Source organism: Mirounga leonina, unplaced genomic scaffold (genome assembly GCF_011800145.1).
Source record: "Mirounga leonina isolate KUSES-001 unplaced genomic scaffold, KU_Mleo_1.0 Mir_151, whole genome shotgun sequence".
In the NCBI taxonomy this organism is placed as follows: domain Eukaryota; kingdom Metazoa; phylum Chordata; class Mammalia; order Carnivora; family Phocidae; genus Mirounga; species Mirounga leonina.
Genome location: NW_023270377.1, coordinates 99,960,236 through 99,981,140, shown reverse-complemented (window position 1 = coordinate 99,981,140; position 20,905 = coordinate 99,960,236). Strand labels below are relative to the sequence as shown.

The following is a 20,905-nucleotide window of genomic DNA, read 5'->3' as shown; positions in this document are numbered from 1 at the left end:
TAGAGCTGCCAGGCGCTGAGGGTGGAGGTAAGCGCAGGGGAGCCTGCTGGGAAGTAGGCACGAGGAGAGAAGCCGAGGAGGAAGTGAGGCGGCCTGACAAAGCAGAGGCAGTTTCTCACGGACATGCGATGCAACCAGGACATGCTGATGCAACCAGCCCAGGATGTGGATTTGGTCGGATGAGGCTTGCCAGTGTCTTTCGGTCCACCTCTGGCCCCAAATAATCATTTCAAAAGAATTACTTTAATTGGGTGAATTCGATTTTTTGTAAAATCTGGATTTTTAGCTTCTCTGGAGAACATGGGAAATTCTACCAACATCTCTCATTTTCCCTTGTGGCAAAAATCAGCCGGAGCCGATGTGGCTGCCTTAGGCCCCACACATGCTCTCCAGCTTGCCAAGTACCCCCCCACACCTGATGTCCCAGGGTCCTGAGGCCACATGTCAGTTATCCAGCCACTTCACTCACTGATGTCACCTGCCTGGCCCTTGTTGGCAGTTGAGTTTGTCACTGCGCTCGCTTTGGGATTCTGGGATCTTCTGGCTGTCAGGTGCCACACAGGTCCGCTGCCCCGGACACTCACTGGGCGAGTGCGCGGACCGGGGGGCTGCTCCAGCGGCCTCCGAAGTGCTCCCGGGCGGCCGGAGAGGGTCAGTTCTAACAGGGCTGGGCACCCAGCCGCAGTGCTCGGGGCCACCAGCATGGATCCTTGCTCAGAAGAGCACTTGAGGGAACTAGTCTTTCCTGGTTCCCCTCAGCTCTCCACTCCTAACGATGCCTGGCTGTCCTTCCACAGGTGCTGGGACATCAACGCCAACGCGTCCATCTGGTGGGTCATTCGGGGGCCCGTGATCCTCTCCATCCTGGTGAGTGGCCGTCTTGCCGAGCTGGGCTCCAGTGGGAGAGACGGAAAGAGTGACTGGCCTGGACAGAAGGCCAAGAGAGAGCGCTAGCTTTGTTCCCTTCAGGAGCGGGGAGGGATGAACCACAGAGCTTCCAGAGGCTGGTCAGCAGCATGAGGGTCTAGATGGGGGATGGGAGAATGGGGGCTGGGGGGTGCGAGTGGGATGAGGGGCAAAAGTTTACATAACTCTCTTTGGTTCGTGAGTGGCCACTAAAATGTAGTGAGCAGAGCTCCTTGCCCTACACTGGCTGGGTCTGCGCTGGCCCAAAATGCGCCCCCTTCGGATCTCTGGGTCCTGATCTTTTTTCTAGGCGTTCCTCTTGTTAAACTGAGAAGAATCACTGAGCTGGGATCATAGGATGGGGCTGGGGAAAGCTCAGTGAGGCTTGGTCTTGGGCCTTTGGGGTGCTGTTGGGGGGGGGGCCAGGCCTGAAGGGGTGGCCCCCAGGGAGAAGATACAGGAGCGACTCTCATGGACAGGGAGCTCAGAGTGTCTCAACCGGGCTGCCCTTCAGAATCCCCTGGGAGTTGTTTCAACTATCTCCGGATAGCCAGAGATTCGGGCTCTCTTCGTTCTGGGAAGGGGCCTGAGCGCTCAGCGGGGGTTTAAGTTCTCAGGTGCTTCTGCTCTGCAGTAGGGTTGGGACGCCTGGAGCTGAGCCTGTGGGTAGAGACAGGAAATAGGGGGACAGCGGGCGGGGGACCCACCGGGGTTGTCTCCTGGAAGGAATCAGCCCCGCAGCTGTGTGCAGGGCTCCGAGGGACACCACGGCCGCAGGACCCTTTGGCAGGAAGCTCCCTTCGTGGATCTGCTGCAGGGGGGTAGGGGGTGGGGGGTGGGGTGGGGTGCAGCCCAGGGCAGCAGCCCCCACCCACCTCTTTCACTGGCTGGCTCGTGGACCTTCCAGGGGGCAGTTGGGAGGAGGCGGCCATTCCAGGACCTCCTTCTTTTTTCTTTTCTTCTTCTTCTTTTTTTTTTTCCCCAAAATAATAGAATTCATGTCAAAAAAAGTTGGAAGATACAAAATGTGTTTTCCAAAAGGAAATAAAATCACACATACTTTTAGCACTGAGACACACACTGTGAATACACATGTGCTTTTCCTTCCTATCTTTTTCTTTGAGCACACACACTTTTTTTCAAAATGCTTAATAGAGTTTTGTATACTAGTTCGTCTTTCTCACTTAGCAGCAGATGTGAGCTCTCCCGTGACCTTTTTTATATATATATATATATATTTTTTAAAGATTTTATTTTTTTTATTTATTCATGAGAGACAGAGAGAGAGACAGAGGCAGAGGGAGAAGCAGGCTCCCTGCGGAGCAGGGAGCCTGATGCGGGACTCGATCCCAGGACCCTGGGATCATGACCTGAGCCGAAGGCAGACGCTTAACTGACTGAGCCACCCAGGCGTCCCTCCCGTGGCCTTTGAAATTATTTGATCCACCGATGTGCTCTGGCTGCATAGTATTCCCATAGGAGGGTCTTTCTTCCTTTAGTTAGGCCCGTTTCCTTGCCGTCATTCTGCGGCTCTGACCGTGCCGCCCAGGAGAGCCCCGGCTGAGGGACGATGGACCCCGGGGGTCCTGGAGGATTTCACCAGACTCTGGTCTCTCTAGTGATGTTTGGTGAGCACTCCTGATGCAAAATCTCCCAACAGGGCCCCTGGCTGGCTCAGTCTGTAGAGCATGCGACTCTTGATCTTGGGGTTGTGAGTTCAAGCCCCACACTGGGGGTAGAGATGACTTAAATAAATAAATAAGAACTTAAAAACATCTCCTAACCAGTAGGTCATGGGGCCTAGAATTCCACTATTTAGGACTCATTCTTGAGAGCTTAAAGTTTATTTTTTGTTTTTGGGGTTTTTTTGTTTTTGTTTTTGTTTTTATTTTTGCCTTCAAGTGCTCCCTATGAAGTTAAATGCAACTCTAAGATTAAAAAAATAAATAAAAGTAAAATAGCCTTTATTCATTTACACCATGCATCGCCAGCTCCGAGCAAGATGCATAAACAACAAGCTGAGAAGCAAAGTTCTCAAAGACGCAGGTGGGCTAGAAGTCCTGGACAGGCACTAATCCTTGTCTTTTGGCCAGCATTCCCACGCCCCAGGCTGGTTGTGTGAACAATGAGGGTGCCCGGCTGGGCGATTCCACTGATCCCTTCTTCTCTAAATGGTTCTGGAGCTGGTAGGTGGGTGAGAGAGGAGGAGAGGTACTGGGCGCCACGTGAGCACCTTTATAACATTCTGGCACTGGGCTGGGGGGAGGGGACACCAAACGAAATAATGAGACTGCATTCCTGTCCTTTAGGAAGTTATTGAATTGACAGGTAAGTAGACACACACAACTTTGACAGGTGCATGTGTTTGGCCTCTTTCAAATATTTCAAGTGCTTACACAGTAACATGATCCCTAACTGCAATGTATCAGGAAAGATAGGTAATCAAGGGCGGCTTCCTGGAGTTGGTGATTAAACTGCAAAGTGACTCTATAAGGCTTTGAAGCAGTGGTTCTCAAAGTGTGGTCCCCAGACCAGCAGCTTCAGCATCACCTGCAATCTTGTTAAAAAAATGCAAATTTGGGGGCCCCACCCCAGATTTACTGACCTGGAACTTCTGAGGGAGGGAGCCCCCAATCCACACCCAAAACTTTAAGAACCTCTGAGAGAGGGGCGCCTGGGTGGCTCAGCCATTAAGCGTCTGCCTTCGGCTCAGGTCATGATCTCAGGGTCCTGGGATCGAGCCCCACATCGGGCTCCCTGCTCGGTGGGAAGCCTGCTTCTCCCTCTCCCACTCCCCCTGCTTGTGTTGTGTCCCCTCTCTCGCTGTGTCTCTCTCTGTCAAATAAATAAAATCTTAAAAAAAAAAAAAAAAAAAAAAAGAACCTCTGCGAGAAGAAAGCCTTGCCACTCAAAGTGTAGCCAAGGACTGGATTTGGCATTACCTGGAGCTTGATAGAAGTGCAGACTCTCGGGATGCCTGGGTGGCTCAGTTAGTTAAGCGTCTGCCTTTGGCTCAGGTCGTGATCCTGGGGTCCTGGGATAGAGCCCCGCGTCAGGGTCCTTGCTCAGCGGGGAGCCTGCTTCTCCCTCTGCCTGCCGCTCCCCCTGCTTGTGCTTTCTCTCTCTCTCTGGCAAATAAATAAATAAAATCTTGAAAAAAAAATGCAGCATCTCAGGTCACCGGTGACCTGCCTTTTAACAAGGTCGCCGGGGAATGCCAGCTCCTGCAGCCAGGGATAGGCGCGGGTGCTGTGTCAGCCGTCACCTCCAGACAGCCTCTTCCACTGGGACTCTGGGGCAGCAGGCCGGGTGGGGTGGCTCAGCGACCTGCAATCCCGGGTGTGGTCTGCAATGTCTTCTCTGCCCTCAGGGCCAAGGGGTCAAGGCCAGGAGAGGTGGCAATCACCTTCAGCCCACACCCCCCTCTTGTGTTTTACAGATTAACTTCATCCTTTTCATAAACATTCTAAGAATCCTGATGAGAAAACTTAGAACCCAAGAAACAAGAGGAAATGAAGTGAGCCATTATAAGTAAGTGGAGGGCAAAGACCCAGGCACGCTCAGTCAGTCGACAGGTATTTAGAGTGCCTATGGTTTACCCAACTGGCCCTGGTTCCAAGGAGGTTATGATGCAATTGGGAATGGGGGTGGGGAGAAGTGGGTCCACTGAGAAGCCTTAGACGCAGGTCCAGCAGTGGGAAGATAAAGAAATCTCTCAGGATCCCAGGGAGCAGAGATCTGTGTTTGGGGCAGCGTTAGGGAGTCTGCCAATGGACTTCAGGGACCCAAATTCAGAGAAATGTGTATAGGTCTGTGTATTTTTCAGGGGAGAAAGGCTCTAGCTTTCAAGATGTGCGATCCAAAAATACTTTAAAACCTTTAAAATGTTAAAGGGAGATGCTGTATTAGCTTGATAGGGCCCCCATAACAAAATCACCACACGTGGGATGGTATAAGGAAGAGAAATTTATTTACCCGGAGTTCTGGAGGCTGGAAACCCAAGATCCAGGCGCCCACAGGTTTGATTTCTTCTGAGACCTTGCTCCTGGCCTTGTAGACTGTAGACGGGTGCCTTCTCCCTGTGCCCTTACCTGGCCTTTTGTCCTGTGTGCCGGAATCCTGGGTGCCTCCTCCTCTTTTTATAAGGACACCAGGTGATTGGACTAAGGTCCCACCCTAATGACCTCATTTTACCTTAGTCACCTTTTTACAGGCCCTACCTGCAAATACAGGTAGGTATTTCTGAGGTCCTGCAGTTAGGGCTTCAGTGGGTGAATTTGGGTGGGGGAGACACAATTCAAAACAGAATCTTTAAAGGCAAATCAGTGTCCAAAGAAGACTTCTCTGTGATGTTCTGGGCTTTGAGAATCTGGCAGTGACCTGGATTGCTTGGTGACAGATTCTCCAGGACATCTTTAGGGCAGTGGGCGCCACAGTAGGGTGGAGCTGGGGAATCCAGAATAAAGTTGCCAGATAAAATAGAGGATGCCCAGTTCAGTCTGAATTTGGGATAAACAACGAATAGTGTTTTAGCACTTACTCCCCCAAAATATTATTCCTTGTTTATCTGAAATTCAAATTGAACTGGGCATCCTGTATTTTTATTTGCTAAATTTAGCAACCCTAATCTGGGATCTGGGAAGAAAATGAAAGAACTTCTCCTTATAGATATTTATTATCAAAAAAATAAGAATGCTGGTTTCGTGAATAATAGGTTCAATGACACATGCAGGTAATTTATAAATAATAAAGTTATTTGGGTGGATACGTGTTCACATTTTTTTTTCCTGATGGCGTGCATGATCAGAAAGTGTAGAGGACTGGCCCTGGGTGATGGGTACGTGGGAGCTGGAAATTCTCCAAAATACAAAGTAAAACCACAAAGATTTGGGGGCACCGCTGCAGGCCTCTGCGATCTGGCGGGTTGGGGCTTGCAGAGCTGTGCTGGGGGGGAGGGGGCAGGACACCAGCGGGTCTGTGTCTGCAGGCGCCTGGCCAAGTCCACCCTCCTGCTGATCCCCCTCTTTGGAGTCCACTACATCATCTTCGCCTTCTCCCCAGAGGACGCCATTGAGGTCCAGTGGTTCTTTGAATTGGCCCTTGGCTCGTTCCAGGTAAGCTTCAGGGATTACGACCCTTGGGAGTTCATAGAGACCGCAAGCCAGGTCTCCCCGGAAGGGTCCGGCGCTGCGGTGCGGAATGCCTCATCAGGCACACACCCAAGAGGAGGTAGGCAGGACCTCACTGTGCTGTGGGACCCCGAGTGGGACCCAAGTCCCCCCACCGGTGAGATAGGGGTGGGAGAGAAAACTAAGGAGAGAGACTGACTCCAGGGAAGACAAAAGGGTACCTACATAGTCAAAATGACGTTAGCTGAGGGCTATGGCTGAGCCATCAAAAAGCGGGGCAGGAAGATGAGCATTGTGGGAATGGGCGAGGGGGAGTGTCTGAGAGAGAATAAAGTCCTCCTCTTCATTCTGGGAAGTCCATGAAAGTGCCCCAAACTGAAAAATCCAGAAGGAGCAGCATCAGCATATTATTCAGAAGCAGCAAAGAGAATTCCAAGGAGTTGCCTCTGAGGCACAGGAAATGGGGGCAGGGGTGTTCGGAGGCTGCTGTTGTTTTGTGAGGAGAATCACTGGACTCTCTGAAACTATGTGCACACACAATGTATCAAAAATAAAAACCAACTTTAAAAAAAAGGAGAGTGAGGGGAGAAATCACCTACCTCCTAATTCAGTGAGATCTTGTGAGGCTTAAACAGCAACAACAACAAAAAACAAATAGTAAACATGTTTGGACAGGACTTTTGTTTACACTCTCATAGCTGTCTCCTTCCAAAAATAATATGATGTAGCTTTCAGGAAGACCATACAGAGGACCCCCCCCCCCAAAAAAAGTAGATGAAGGATCAGTGAAGAAATAAAAGTCAAAATTGAGTTCATACAGAGAAGCAAATTCAATAGAGTGCTATGAAGGTAGGAGAGATGGGTCAGACATTTGGTTTGGAGCTTCACAGTAGCCAAAGCAAAGACAGAAACACAATCTGTTCCAAGATTTATAACATCTATAGATGGGGACAAGCTAATTCTCGGGAAAAGCCTAGACATTATAGGCTTTGGGGCCTGAGAGAAATTTCTCCCAGGGGATTTTCCTCAAGAAGCCAGACTGTCCTCAACAACACTGATTATTCTGCAAAGTCCTCCTCATGGGGGAGACTTTGGTCTCAGGATGGGGCTCAGAGTCTCCCCCAATCCCTGAGTTCGGTTCGGGGATGGGGGGGAGGCGGGGATCAGGGTCATCCTCCTGTCACTTTCAGCTTCCAGGAACACTGGGAACACATTCTTGAGCAGAATCCGGTCTTGTCCTAACCCTGCCTTCAGACCCTACCCCAGGGCTGTCCCCTCTCTCCTCACTGGGCCTCTCCTCTGCCCAGGGCTCCCTGCCAGCGCCCAGGCCTCCAGAGAACGCAGCCTCTTGCATAATCCATGTTCTTTGTTTCTGGACCAGGGAGCTTTCATGCCCACCTGCTCTTGGAACATGAGCTGGGCTCACACAATGGCCCATTTAGCAGGGGTGGGGATTCCAGGTCCACAAGGGCGGAAGACCTTGAACTGGCTTCCAGAAATGGGTAGTGACCTCACTTCGAGCACGAAGACCCAGGTCTGCCTCCTTGCATAGAAAGGGAACTTCCTGTCCCCTGGAGTTGGGGCTTGTGGTTGGGGCCGAGGCTTGCCAGTGAAGGCCATTCGGCTTCTAAGGAAATGGCTTGTCAAGAGAAAACCAAAAGCGCTTTCCTAATGTTCCCATAGAACTGTTTACGCAAGTCTTTGAGGCATTTAAACCTTTGTTCACATACAAACATATATCATTTTATTGTATATTATACACGTATATTCTATATAATGTACATATTTTTAAAAATTCTGTATTATAGAAAATGTCTCCCATATATTAAAGTGAAGAGAATAGTAGATAGTGAACCCCCTATGTGACCACTGCCCACTCAAGTCCTGGCTGGTTCCATCTCTGTCCCCATCCTCTCCCTTCACCCCATCCCCCATCATTTTAAGCACATCAAAGGGATGGTTTTACTCAAATGTAAATATTCTAGTACGCATCTCTAGAAGACAGGGGCTTAAAGACACACAGAACCACAATACATTTATCAGTCATAGACTTCTAGAAACAAAAGTTGATTTGCTTTTTCTGATTATAGAAATAACACTTATTGTAGAAAATCTGGAAAATAAGGAATAGTTAAAAAAGAAAAAAAAATCATCCATAATCTCATGACCCCAGAAATTACCTGTTAAAATGATGATGGGTTTACTTCTAAGTCTCTCTCTCCCTCTTTTTTTCTTTTTAAGTCTCTTTTCTATCCAGGAAGACACACACGTACACACAGCCCATATAGCTGAGGTCATGCTGTGTGCGGTTTTCTAACTTGCTTATTCTAATTCTCTGTCTTCCAAGACTTCATTTTTAATGATTGTATAAAAACTGTGGAATTTCTTAAGCTTGCTGGCTGTGGGAGGCCTGCCCTATCGATATTCGGGGCACGACTAACTTTCCCTCCCTCGGGGCTCCCTCACCTGACCTGCGCAGCTGTGTCCCAGGATCTTGGAGGCCCAGGGGTAGGACCCGCTGGGCCCAGTGAGATGGGCAGCCCCCGCAGCCAGCAGCCTGACCACCGGCTCTGGGCCAATCGCACACAGCGCCAGTTGCTGAAACCCCCCGTGACTCAGTTCCTGCCCGAGGGAGACAGGGCTCCTCCCCGCTAGGGCTTTGGCAAGGATTAAATGAAGCATCTGGGACCCAGCACCCCACAAGTAAGCAGGCCAGGTGGCACGCCGCATCCTGTTCCGTTTCATCTCTAAGCCTTTCACACCCTCCAACAGTGGTTCCCAACTGGGAATGACCATTAGAACCACCAGGGATTTTTCAAAGCTGCTGCAGCTTCCATCATCCTCAGACATTTGGCCTTGGGGTATGGAGGGTTTACTCCCAGGTGATTCTAACGTGCTACAAAATTTGGAAACTGCGGCCTTGAGTAACCGTTCCAGCCGCTCACCTCCTCCAAATGATGCCCATTCTGGGTAGCGGTCCTCGGTGCCTGATATTCTAAAGCAAATTCTTCCAGGTCTGTCACTAACTCTTGTTACAACGACAGCAGCCCTGAGCAATTGTACGTATTAAGTTCACCACAGCAGGGCTGGTTCATCATTCTTGGGGGTCTTTCCCAAGTAAGTAGGTGAAGGCAGGCCTGGATGGGACTCGGAAGGGGGCCTTAGGGCCCCCTGAGGTCAGAGCTAGGACACCCAGGCCTCTGAGGGGGAGGGTGCTCACCAGCCTGGGAAGCCTCAGGGCAGAAGGAAAGGCAGGCTGGCCCAAGGCGGCTCCCTGAGGAGGTGAGCAGGACCTAAGCACTGAAGAGACCCTGCCCGTAGCTTATGGTCCCAAGCAGGCCTCTGGGCCTCAAATCCTGCATCTCGAGACCAGAGTCCCTGCCCTGGTAAAGCTCCATGCCAGGACTGGGGGGCAGGGGAAGGCACTCCTGGGAAAACAGGTGCTCCAGATACTAGGGAAGGAGGGTCCTAACAGGTACCAACCCCCATCCCACCAAGGAACGTGTATATAGCCTCAGGGGCCCTAGCCAAGGTGATATAAGCAGGAAGTCACACCCACTGCTTGCTGGCCAGGACCTACACTCGGGCTTTGTCCCAACCTCACGCTCGCACATTCGTGTTTCAGTTTGAATGGTTGCCTGTGTTGGAACATCTCCATTTCCAGCTGATCTTGAAAATGAGCCCACCCACACAGGGCACAGGGTCTCCCATGGGCTGGCCCCACCCCCTACCTGAGGGACAGGTGCACATCAGGGGCCGCCACTCCCTGCTTCTCCCAGATGGCCCACCTTACTAATTCAGGTGACTTGCCCCGTCCCCACTGGCCCAAGTTAGCAGCTTCTACTCTGAAATCCCATGTGTGCAACGCCCCACGCCGGACCCTAGTCCTGCCCCAAGGAGCTGAGTCTGTGCTGGATGATGCCGGCACAGCCAGAGACACTGTGGGGACCCCAGAAGAGGTAGTCCCAGTCCCCCACCCACCCACCCCATGCCCCCGGGGGTGAGAGGTGTGGGAAGGCTCTGGAGCACTTCCTGGGGAGAAGTGAGCCTGGGGCTGGCAATTTAAGGACATGGGGAGGAGGTTGGAGGAAGGAGGCCGGTGCCGGAGCACCTGCATTGACCCCCTACTGCTCTGCCCCCCTGCAGGGCCTGGTGGTGGCGGTCCTCTACTGCTTCCTCAATGGGGAGGTGAGTGTCCTCGGCTGCCCCGATGGAGGAGCTCCCTAGCCACTGGATTCCTGCTCAGCAGCTCCCTGGAAAGGGTGGTGGGGAGACATGGATGGTGTGGCTGGGGGAGGCCTGGGTCCCCTGAGCTCACTTCCTAGGAGCACTGAAGAACCAGGAGGCCTAGTTAAAACAATTGCTGGGCCCTGCTCACCCCCCATTTCTAATTCAGCAAAAGGAGGAATCTGTACGTCTGGGTTGGAGCCTGAAAATGTTTAACAAGCATTCCAGATGATTCTTAGCCTTGGGCGAGTCCAGGAACTAGAGGAAAGGGCAAGCACCCCAACAAAAACCCAGGCTCCTGACTGCTGCTTGCCTGATGGGTGATCCTGCTCACTGCCCTTCTCTGGGCCTCAGTCTTCCCCTCTGCTCCATGAGTGACTCGATGATGAAATCTCTGACACTCAATTGCTCACTGACCCCCACATGAGTGCTGACTCCCCAGGAGGGCTGCACACTTACCTCGAGGTCTCTGCTCCTCCCCAGAGCATTTGGGTGGGGACCCACACAAGCCGTGCAGCCCACATTAGTTGAATAGTGTTCACATAAGTAAGGCCTTTCTGTAACTGGTGACCATTTATCTGGTTCCCAACACTTGAATGGGAAGAACCTCTGTTTTCCAAACTCCAAGCCTGAAGCCTGGCTTCAAAGGTTTTGGGCTGCTACAGCTGGGAACTGTGAAGATTTCCAAAGAGCAACTCCAGGGTCCCCAGATAAGGTCTGAGCTAGGGTGGCTTTATGGGAATGGGTCCCATTGTCCCGGGTGATGATCTGGACGTTGGAGTTCTGGAATTCGTGAAAGAAGCCCAGGCCCCTTTGGGACACAAGCAGTAAGGTGGCAGGTGAAGGCGTCCAGGCGAGAGGGGGCCCTCGATCCCTACTGGACATCGGGGCTGGAAACGGCCCATCTGAGCGGCCTGCGGGAGAAGGGGAGGCAGGACCCCTGGGCGGCAGAGGCAGGGCGCGTGCCGCGGTCCCGGGCGAGTGAACGGGCCTGTGGGCACCAGGTGCCCATCTGCCCGGCTGACGGCTGGTCTCCGGGCCAGGTGCAGCTGGAGGTTCAGAAGAAGTGGCGGCAGTGGCACCTCCGTGAGTCCCTACTGCGCCCTGTGGCCCTCAGCTCCTCCTTCAGCAACGGCACCAGCAGTCTGGCCCACAGCACCAAGGCCAGCACCTCGGAGCAGAGTGGGGCCACCTGCAGGGCCGGTGTCATCTGAGAGTCTGGAGCAGGGCCATCCACGGGACAGACACCGAGACGGGTCATGAGAAGGCCAGACACTGCTGCGGGACAGTCCCGGACCCGTCTTCTCAGCAGACATCATCTGCTTCCTCCTGTGACCAACAACCCTCCCTCCTCTGAGCCTTGGGATGGGGAGGGGGCTCTGGTGAGAGGTTCCTCGGAACTGAAAATAATGGGGGGACCATGGGGCAGGAAGAGGGCCTGGGTCAGAGGCTCCAGAAGAGGACAGGGAAATAAATGGTAGCTGGAATGGGTTTGGTCTGTAACTGCCCACTCGTTTTGGCCCTTGAGACACAAGGTGGAGGAGGATGCTCCCGCTCACTTCCCTACCCCTTCCTGGAGTTTCCAGGGTTAAGGTTGAAGCCCATGAAACAGGAGAGATGGAGACCCTTGGCCCTGGGTGCACCCTCCCTACGCCTCACTACAACTCACCTGCCCAGCTGCTCTGACCCTACACTTCAAGACGACTGAATTCATCTGATCAAGTCAGCGAGGCCAAGAGAGTCCCAAGACCCCCAGCTTCCTCAGTAACCCTAGCGTGGCACAAGGCACCCCTCTGTTCCTCCTGCTTGCAGTTATCCACAGCCCTGGGGGCACAACAGCTGGGAATGGGGCATAGATTCCAGGGGACAGAAAAGAGAAACAGGTTCTCCAAGGTCCCGCGACTTGCCCAAGATACTCTGCAAGAAGGGGCATGAGTTCAGTCCAGGGCTTTTGGTTTCAAATCCCCATGCTCTAAGGCTGCGTCTGTTTCTTCACTCCTGGGCACCGGACAGGGACCTGTCTCCCTGTTTTATGGGGATCTGTCTCCCCTTTATTCTCTGGATCTCAGTTCCCTTGACTGTAAGCACTCCCTCATCACCAGCCATGTGAGGATTAAAGTGAACTGAACATTTGAACCCTTTTATAAAACAAAGCCTACCAGTGTTTTCGGGCGGGGTGGGGGGGGAAGCATTCTGGACAGAAGGCACAACATAGAGGGGAAGACATCTTGCTGGTGGGTGACCCTGGACAAGTGCTGCCCCCCTCTGGGCCCTGGCTTCCCACCTCCGCACCTCCCCACTGCAGAGACAAGGTCACACCCCTTTGTGCCAGATGAACGGCTCCTGGAATGAAAGGTCAGGTGCCTATTTCCCAGGGCTGAGAACCCAGCCCGTCTGGTTGATGAGCTCTGTTCTCTGAAAAATGGGTTGGCCCATGACACCTTTCTTCAGTGATCTCCATGGACTCCATATACATTTTGGAGTCCAAGTTTTTTAAAAACCCACGAGAGAGAGAGAGAGAAGCACCCAGCCCAGCCCAGAAAGTGGAGCCTGCAGTGACCAGGGCGGGGCAGAGACCAAAAACCCATACCAGAAGTAGCTAGAGTGGAGCCGGTGGAATGAAATGGCTTGAGGGCAAATCCCCCAGCTCTGGGGCAGAAAAGACACTGGGAAGGGGGCAACTGGTTCCCCAGAAATGCACATCTGCTGGCAAGGATGGAAATCTCCACTGGTTCCTGGTCCCCTTCACCTGCACTCATCCCCAGGATGGCTGTTAATCATTACTCAAGGCCCAGCAAGTCCCCTTGACCCCCCTGGAGTTCCACAGGTCCAGACATGAACTCTTTGGAAATGTGCTCTAGAATCAAAAATGGTACCCGAGGCCGTCTTGACCCTTATCAAAGCCGGACGCGCACACACGCTCGCCTCGGGAGGACCGTGTATTGGGCTGGAGGGCTGTCCTGAGAAGCTTGCTGGAAGGGTTCAGGCAGGATCCCCAGACAGGACAGCCGGCTGCAGGAAGTTGCAGTTATTCAAGGATTATGCACCGCCCCCCCAACACACACACACAGCAAAGGGCAGGGTTCAAATCGAGTCAAATGGTTTGAAAACCTAGCATGTGGAAGAGATCGAGGGAATCCTGAATTCTGCCTCCCTAGCATGACTGAAGCTATAGCAGGGAAATGTGCCCATAAGGCCCTTTGAGCTGGTGGAAGAACAGTCCGAGGCACTGACTGGATATGCTTTGCTGGAGGAACGATCCACTCCGGGCCTAATCCCAGGAGACCCCAGGGGCCCCACAGCCCCGATCCTGGCACAGAGTCAATAAAACAACTGGGAGCTGCACTTAGCTGTGCGGCCAGCCCAGGCGCCGTTACCCACGCTGCTTCCAAATCTACTCCCATCCTGGAAGGATTCAAGAAAGGATTTTAAAAGGAGGATTCAAGAAAAGGGTTTTAAAACGTGTTACTTCTCCTAAAATCAACATCCTAATAACTGGGTAAAGCTGCTGGCACTGAAGCACCCTCCTGGCCTCTGGCCCCGCAGGCCAGCTGCAAAGGCTGCTGGGCTGAATCTGGCCGACCACCCAAAGGTTATTGGCTGAGAGGCAGCAGTTTCAAGGTCATTGCCCCACCCTTCCCCGCCCCAGCAGAGGTCACGGGTTGGAAACGTCCCATCTTGACCACACTTTCTCGTAGAACCTGATGTCCTCGGATTTGGGAGGCAGGCCTAAAATTTCCTCGGTTGGCCCCAGGGATGGGTGATGCTGTTGATGTGAAGGCCACTGATGGCATTCAGAAAGAAGAGGAAGGAGGCCGTGAACTCGCACCAGAACATCAGGGTGAAGCCAGTGAGCGTGACGTGGTTCCAGAGGAGGATCACAAAACTCAGGAGCCCCCCGGAGGAGAGGACGAAGGAGACGAGGAGGACGACAGAACCCATGGCCCACTTGCGCCGTGAGTGGAGGTCCTCACACACCTGGGACACCATGAGGAGCTCTAGGCCCAAAATGGCGGCCACCACGGCCAAGGCGCCCACGCTGCGGGCCAGGACCATGCCCACGGCCAGCCCGGGCACGTGGGCCCAACTCAGGTCTCTGAGACAGTGTGTCCCCGTCTGGTTGGACGAAGTGCAGAAGTGCCAGAGCCCGAAGAGGCGGTCCTCAGCCAGCAGCCAGTGGCCATCGCAGACGGAGACGGAGGAGAGGACCAAGGCCAAGGCAGCACACACAATGATGAGGGCCCGGATGAAGGATTCCAAGAAGGGCCGCTGGGGCCTCCTCTGGGCCAGCAGCCTCTGGGCCTGGAAGACACCACGGAGGGCATGTCAGGCAGGGCCCTCCTCCACCCCTCCAACCTTTTTAGGGGAAATCCTTGTCCATGCCCCCGGCTTCCCAAAGCCTTTTTTTTTTCTGCTGCAGTCTCCTTCGAGGCCCAGAATGCCCACCTTTGCAAGGAGCTTCCTTCCCAACTCCTCCTTACCTTTCAGCACAGACCCACTCCCTTGGGGAGCCTTTCCCCCATTCCACCTGCTCCCTGACCTCTACTCAAGACCTAGAAGCACCGACTATCCAACTATTCACCAGGCATGAAAAGTTCCCTGACCCTTCTTTCTTTAATGATCTTCACGAATAAGAAATCCAAATTCTTTTGACCAGCAGGTTGGCAGATCCTCGTCAGTTCTGAATTCAGAAAACTTGTCAGGCCTGGCTAGTGTGACCTTGAACTTGCAGTACCCCCTGGGTTTCTTTATACACAAAGCAAGAATCTGGGCACCGGATTATTAGTATTCTTTTTTTTTTTTTTTTCAGTTAGCATGCTAATACAAGGCTACATTCCCCTTCTCCCAGGACTTCCCAGTACACTTCAGTTTTACCCTAATCTCCACCCAGCTGGTTCTGCGTGTCCCAGACTCCATATGTTATTACCTTGTTTTCCTCTGTACTGAAAATGATGTTTGCACTTTGCCCTTCAGTCTTGCTCAGCCTGAACCTGAACCCCACCCAGAGTTCGCCAATCAATGTGTCTGTCTAGCAGCTTTTGGGCGTGGAGAGGCCCCTGAGGCTCTCCTTCAGCCTCTAGTTTCAGCCCTGAAGGGTGCACCCACCCGTCTCTTCTGGCAAACTGGGCCAGGACACCACCCAGGCATGGGTTCCATCCCCAACCAGAAAGCAAAAAAAGAAAAACACTTCAAAGAGTCAAACTCCTTACCACTGCCAAGCCCTGCACCCTCTGCCCTGCCTCCCTCTCCCACTTCACCCCCCAACACACTCTTCCTGGCCCCCTTGCTCAGACACAGCAGCCCTCTTTCCAGACCCAAGGACAAGCCTAGAACTTTCTTCCTCAGACCTACCGGCCCCTCCGCCTAAAAGGTTCTTCTCCAGGCTACCTCCTTTTCTCCATTCTTCATGTCTCCGTGGAAATGTCCCTTCCTCAGAGATCTTTCCTGCCTCCCCCACCCCATCCAAACCAGGCCTCCTCCAGTCAGGCGGCCTGTTTTCTTCACTGTTCTGACCACCAGTTATCCATTCCCTTCCGACTTGTACTTATATATTGCCTATCGCATGCAGACACTGTGCTCTCCAGGAGGGCAGGGCCTCCCAATCAGGCACTGCTGCATCCCTGGTGCCTGGTGCAGAGCTTGAGCTGGGCATTCAGTGACGGCTTGCGCAGAGCCGCGGGATGAATGGTCATTGTCACCACTGTCACTGCTTCCCGAAGCTCCCTCTCAATAAGTCTCCTACCCAGTCATAAATTACCCCCTTTACAGTGTGTATGGAAGCAGCCCAGGTCACACCCCAGTCTGGGAGGCAAGCAAAGCAGGCAACTCATGCGCATCTGTCACCGCGCAGGAAACCGAACAAGGACTACGGGGTGCACCCTGTACCATGTGCAAATGGAGGCTTCCAGAGGCCAGTCGGTGGGAACACCTCTCAGTTAGGGACAGAAAGCAAAGCCATGCTCCTGGGAGACTCCTGTGGTCGGAGCCCCAGCAGGAACATCAGGCTGGCTGCTAACCTGCCCACCTGAGCAGGAGCAACTGATAAATTTCAGCCCGAGGGCTATGTGAGTAAGGACCCAGTTTGCTTTCAGCACTTCTGCCTAAGCAGGGCCCTATTTTACTCAAACCTGTGAGGTTCATAAGAGTAGGGAGCTCTAGCAGGGGTGTGTAAAGAGGGAAACTATGTCACGCAGAGGTCAGATGACTTCCCCAAGGTCACTCACCCAAATCACAGTAAAGCCTGTTACGGCTGCCTGGACAATTGTATAATGTGCAGGGCATGGGATGCATCCAGCCAATACATACTGACGGGGGCCTTCCAAGTTTGGGGCCTTTGTGTTAGGGGCTCAGTATGACTGGTGAGGAAAAGGAGTAGAGTGCAGAGGGATGCCCGAGGCAGGGTCAGGGCCCCAACTCACATCCTCAAAGGTAGCCTGGGACGTTATAAAGAACACCCCAGTGGAGTTGGCTGTGGTTTCTCAAACTGTGACCCCCTGCTTCCTAAGCAGCTTCCAGGTGCTGAAGTGGGGGGCGTGGGTAGGGGACGCTTCCCCACTTCAACCACAACAGGTCCTTCTTACCTGCTAGAGACACTGGTGGCCTAGGAGTCTGTCCTGGATTCCATCAGAGAAAAAACAAACCAAAAAAAACAAACCAAAAAAAGGCTTTCCTGCTAAGAAACAGACTAAAGAAATCTTAAAACCTCTGCTTCTACAAACCATTAAAGGTGTTTGTCCTTGGGTGGCTTCTGAATCTCTTTGGCCCTGGGTTTCTCATCTACAAAATGGAGTTGGCGACCCCTGCAGGACAGCAGGTGCCATGAGGTTACCTGGCCAGGTTACGAGGCCCCCAGAAGCTGGTTGGTAAGGTCCTAGAATGGGAGAGCCCCAGATGCAAGGCCCCAGTCAAGGCACGAAACCCAGGACCCAGGACCTAGGGAACAGGTACATCCTGTCCCTCGCTCAGTCCCACCTGCCTTGGGCACAGACTGGACTTTAGTCTCCAGCCCTTCAGACACCACACTGGGATCAAAGAGAAGACAGCTCACATCAGTTCATTTCTTTCCCCTCCCACCTCAACGCAGGGCTTCATGGAAACTCTCTGATCACCAAGAAAACTCCCAAGGATTAAATGAGGTCACGTCCATAACAGTGCTTGGGGGCTACTGACAATATGAGCAACAAGATGAATGCATATTGGAGTCTTCATTCCTAACCACCCTGCCCCACACTCAAGCTGCCTGCAGCTTTGCTGACTTCCAGGGACCCAGGGTCTGAAACCTTCTGGAGGGCAGCTCGCCGCAGTGTGGTCAGCAGAGGGCCAATGGACAAGAAGGAATGAAGGCTGTCTAGTCCTGCCCCTGCCCTGCCCGCCTCCAGCTGTGGGACCTTGGCCAAGGCACTTTAATCTCTTTTCCTCCGCGGAAAAAATGTGTTTCTCTTTCCCATCTCTAAACCTGAATGATTTCTATGATCTCCAAGACAGGGTCACTCGACAGTCCTGGGCCACTGAGTCCAATGCCAAGGTCTTCTTTTCCTCTACACCCCAGGACCCCACCGGCTCCCCTCAACCCCAGAGGGTCTGCTCACTATTCAGTCCTCATATCCCCAACATTACCCCCCCACCCCATGCATGCCTCCAGACTCTGCCCACTCTGGGAAGGCCCAGGTCAGGCCCCCCATCATTATTATTATTTTTTTAATATTTTATTTATTTATTTGACAGAGAGAGAGATAGCGAGAGCAGGAACACAAGCAGGGGGAATGGGAGAGGGAGAAGCAGGCTTCTTGCCGAGCAGGGAGCCCCATGCGGGACTCGATCCCAGGACTCTGGGATCATGACCTGAGCCGAAGGCAGACGCTTAACGACTGAGCCACCCAGGCGCCCCGGCCCCCATCATTATTAACCAGAAATTTCTTGGCCAGCTTCCTAAAGAGTTGGCCTGCACGACCCCAGCCAGCCTGCTTTTTGCTGTCTGTCCTCTGGCATGCATGCATCCCTCTTCTCTGGGTTTTCTTGCCTACGAAGGAAGATACAGCATCTTCCTCCTGGTGATTGTGGGTGGGGTTGGAATGAGTTAACACAAGATCTTAGAACAGCCCCTGGCACGGCTTTAAGGGGCTCCTGAACAGCAGCGACGATTGTCGGACAGGGACGGCGCCCATCCCGCAGGGCAGCCTGTGCCGCGCGCCACCCTCGCGGCAGAGCCTGGGGCTTGAGCTCCTCTCGCCCACGCGCGCCCCACGGCCCTCCCCCGCCTCTCCCGACGCTAACGAGGTCCCTCACTTGCTACCAGTCTTCTGCACCCCCCGCTCCCCTCCGGGCCAGCACACAACGCCCCCGTCCCGTGAATCCAGCCTGCCGATTTTGCACCTCTTAATTTAGCACTCACTTCCCCACACGTCTTCTAAATCCTTGTTTGCAAGTCTCTCTCCGCAGCTGGACCGCGGGGCTTCCGGAGGGGAAAACCTCACCCTGTCCCACCCTTCTCACGGTGGGTCCCCCTCTTCCCAGGGCCTGTCCCGGACGCTCCCTCCTCAAGACTCAAGGTTCTGATCTAGAACAAAGAGGAGGGACTCGCTGCAACCCGCCCCTCCTCCCCCAAGCGGCTCTGTCCTGGCTAGATGGGGCTTGGGGGGTGCCCGGCGGGTAGGGTTTCTCCTGTTAGTAAAAAGTAGAAAGGGCAAGTAGGATTCGGAGCCAAGAAGTCCTGCTTTGCATCTCGATTATGTCGCCTAGCCGGCTGCCGTGGGCTGGCTACTTCACCTCTGAGCCTCAGTTATTTTGTCTATCAAGTGGGCGGAACAGCATCTACCAGAGTCAGTGTTGGGGTGCGGGGGTTTGGGCAGTTGCATGCAAAGCCAACGAGCCTCTGTAATCGTTAGGACGGTCGGGCCAGTCGGGACGAGGCGAGCTGCTGAGATGCCTCCGCGGAGAAGCTCGCTCGCAGGGTAGCTAGCGGTCCCGCCACCCAGTTGCCTTCGGACAGCAGCGCGCCCGAAGGGAGGGGGCAGGAACGGGGTAGGTTCTCAGCCAACAAAAACATCTTTCTCCAGTCTGAGAAATCAGACCTTTGGGGATGTGGGTACCCCCCAACCCCTCGCTACAGCCTTCTCTAATAAGTATCCGCGCGCCCCAGCGAGTGCGTCCCCGCCCCAGCACCCGAGACGCGTCTGGGAGATGGTCTTTCTAGCCCCTGCCCAAGAAAGTTCTGGCTTTCCCCGGAGACGCATCCTCCCGTTATATAAGACATGCCTCACTTTGCAAGTGGACTGTGTCATCCCTCCACCCCAGACGCGCCTCTCCTTTTTAAAAAGGAGGCGCCCCTTTGGTGAGCCTAACCACGGTTACTGGTGACCCCCCAAAGAGAAGCAGAAAAATGCACCCAAGAAGCTTGGGAGGCACGGGTGCTTGCAGGGCCGCAAGGAGACCGCGCGCAGGAGCAGCACTGGGGGGGCGCCCCCAAGTTGCTTCCGGCCCACCTTCCTCCGAACCCCGCAAGCTTGCAACAGAGGGCGGGCACGACGGGGCACTCCCGGCACCCGCGTTCCCCAGCGGCTGGATCTGGTGCTCCGCGCAAAGTCCCCTCCCGCCCCCAGTGGGGCAGAGCCCCGGGCCGCTCGGAGGCAGCGGGCTCAGCGCCCCGCCGGGTCCCCGGAGTTACCTGCACGGCGATGGCAGTCATGCTGCGCCCGGACTCGGCCGCGCGCTCCTCCTCGAGCCCTCCGGCCGCTCGGCTGCGGGCGCCTGCTCCCGGCCGGGCCCTCTCCCCGGGGGCGGAGCAGGGCGGCTGGAGGGCGGGGGAGAGGGACGGGGCAATCAAAGCGGAGCACTGGAGCCCCGGGGCGGGCGCGTCTGGCCCCGCCGCCCTTCGCGGCTCGGTTTACGCTGAGTCAGCGCTGGCGGCCTGGAGGAGCCCCCGGGCAGGGGCGGGGAGGGAGGGCTCGGGACAGGGGGGGCGCGTACCAGGCCTGAGCCGGCAAGGGTCCCCCACAGTCTGAGGGAGGAGGATCCGGCACTCGCGGGAGGGCTGATCCGGCTGACTTCGGCGCCGGGAGTTAACTTCCTTGCTGCCGAAACTGGGGGGATGACTTCTCCTGGGGCTTATTCCTCAAGGGAGGGCCAGGCCGGCGCCAGAGGAGTCGGTTCCAGCCCCAGCTTGTCCGAAGGAGGCAGTAAGGTCCGGAGAGACGAGGCACGCTCGCTCCCGGGTTCTGCTGTCTTCCTCACCCGCTGTGTGGCCTTGGGTTGCTTGTTTAACGTCTCTGAGCCAGGGTCAATAAATAATACCTGTGAAAGGTCGGGGCCTTGCGAGGCCCTCAGTAAGTATAAACGGAGAGGAACTTCCTGGGGCAATCCTTGCATCGTTTTCTCTCCCCCAAAGGGGGATGTACAAACCGGCTCCCTTCCTGGCCTCAGGGACCACTGAAAAGGCAAACAGGACAAAACAAAAGTCATTGTTCTTCCTTGACTTTTTTTTTCTTGATAACTCTTCCTTGACTTTTGATGGGGCCTGAGTTCTAGAGGAGGCAGCCCATAAAGTCCCAACCCAAAAGGAGTGGGAGTGGGGAGAGGGTCCAAGGGCAACAGATTCCAGCTAAGACCCTCCTTTCCCTCCTCAGCTGTAGGGAAGTGTGTGTGGA

General features: G+C 54.2%; 2 protein-coding genes across 2 annotated transcripts in view; one reads left to right on the top strand and one right to left on the bottom strand.

The window, feature by feature from the left end:
- The window catches only part of SCTR (secretin receptor), a 75,169-nt gene extending 63,676 nt beyond the window's left edge, over nt 1-11,493 (top strand). The window contains exons 11-15 of the mRNA XM_035006547.1: nt 798-867; nt 4,346-4,437; nt 5,894-6,020; nt 10,182-10,223; nt 11,306-11,493. Coding sequence (XP_034862438.1) covers nt 798-867; nt 4,346-4,437; nt 5,894-6,020; nt 10,182-10,223; nt 11,306-11,476 — 502 coding nt within the window. The 3' untranslated portion in view covers nt 11,477-11,493. The remainder of the gene's footprint in view (nt 1-797; nt 868-4,345; nt 4,438-5,893; nt 6,021-10,181; nt 10,224-11,305) is intronic.
- A 486-nt stretch (nt 11,494-11,979) lies between these two features.
- TMEM37 (transmembrane protein 37) lies at nt 11,980-20,021 on the bottom strand. Its single transcript, XM_035008188.1, has 2 exons — nt 19,927-20,021; nt 11,980-14,564 (listed from the first exon to the last, which is right to left on the bottom strand). The coding sequence occupies exons 1-2, from the start codon at nt 19,945-19,947 to the stop codon at nt 13,992-13,994; spliced, it is 594 nt and encodes a 197-aa protein (XP_034864079.1). The 5' UTR covers nt 19,948-20,021; the 3' UTR covers nt 11,980-13,991.
- Between the last annotated feature and the right edge of the window lie 884 nt (nt 20,022-20,905).

Coding starts and splice junctions, on each gene's coding strand:
- TMEM37 (XM_035008188.1), bottom strand. CDS start 19,947: ATGACTGCCATCGCCGTGCAG. Junction 14,565..19,926: donor TGACTGCCATCGCCGTGCAG/GTAACTCCGGGG, acceptor GGTGTCTTCCAG/GCCCAGAGGCTGCTGGCCCA.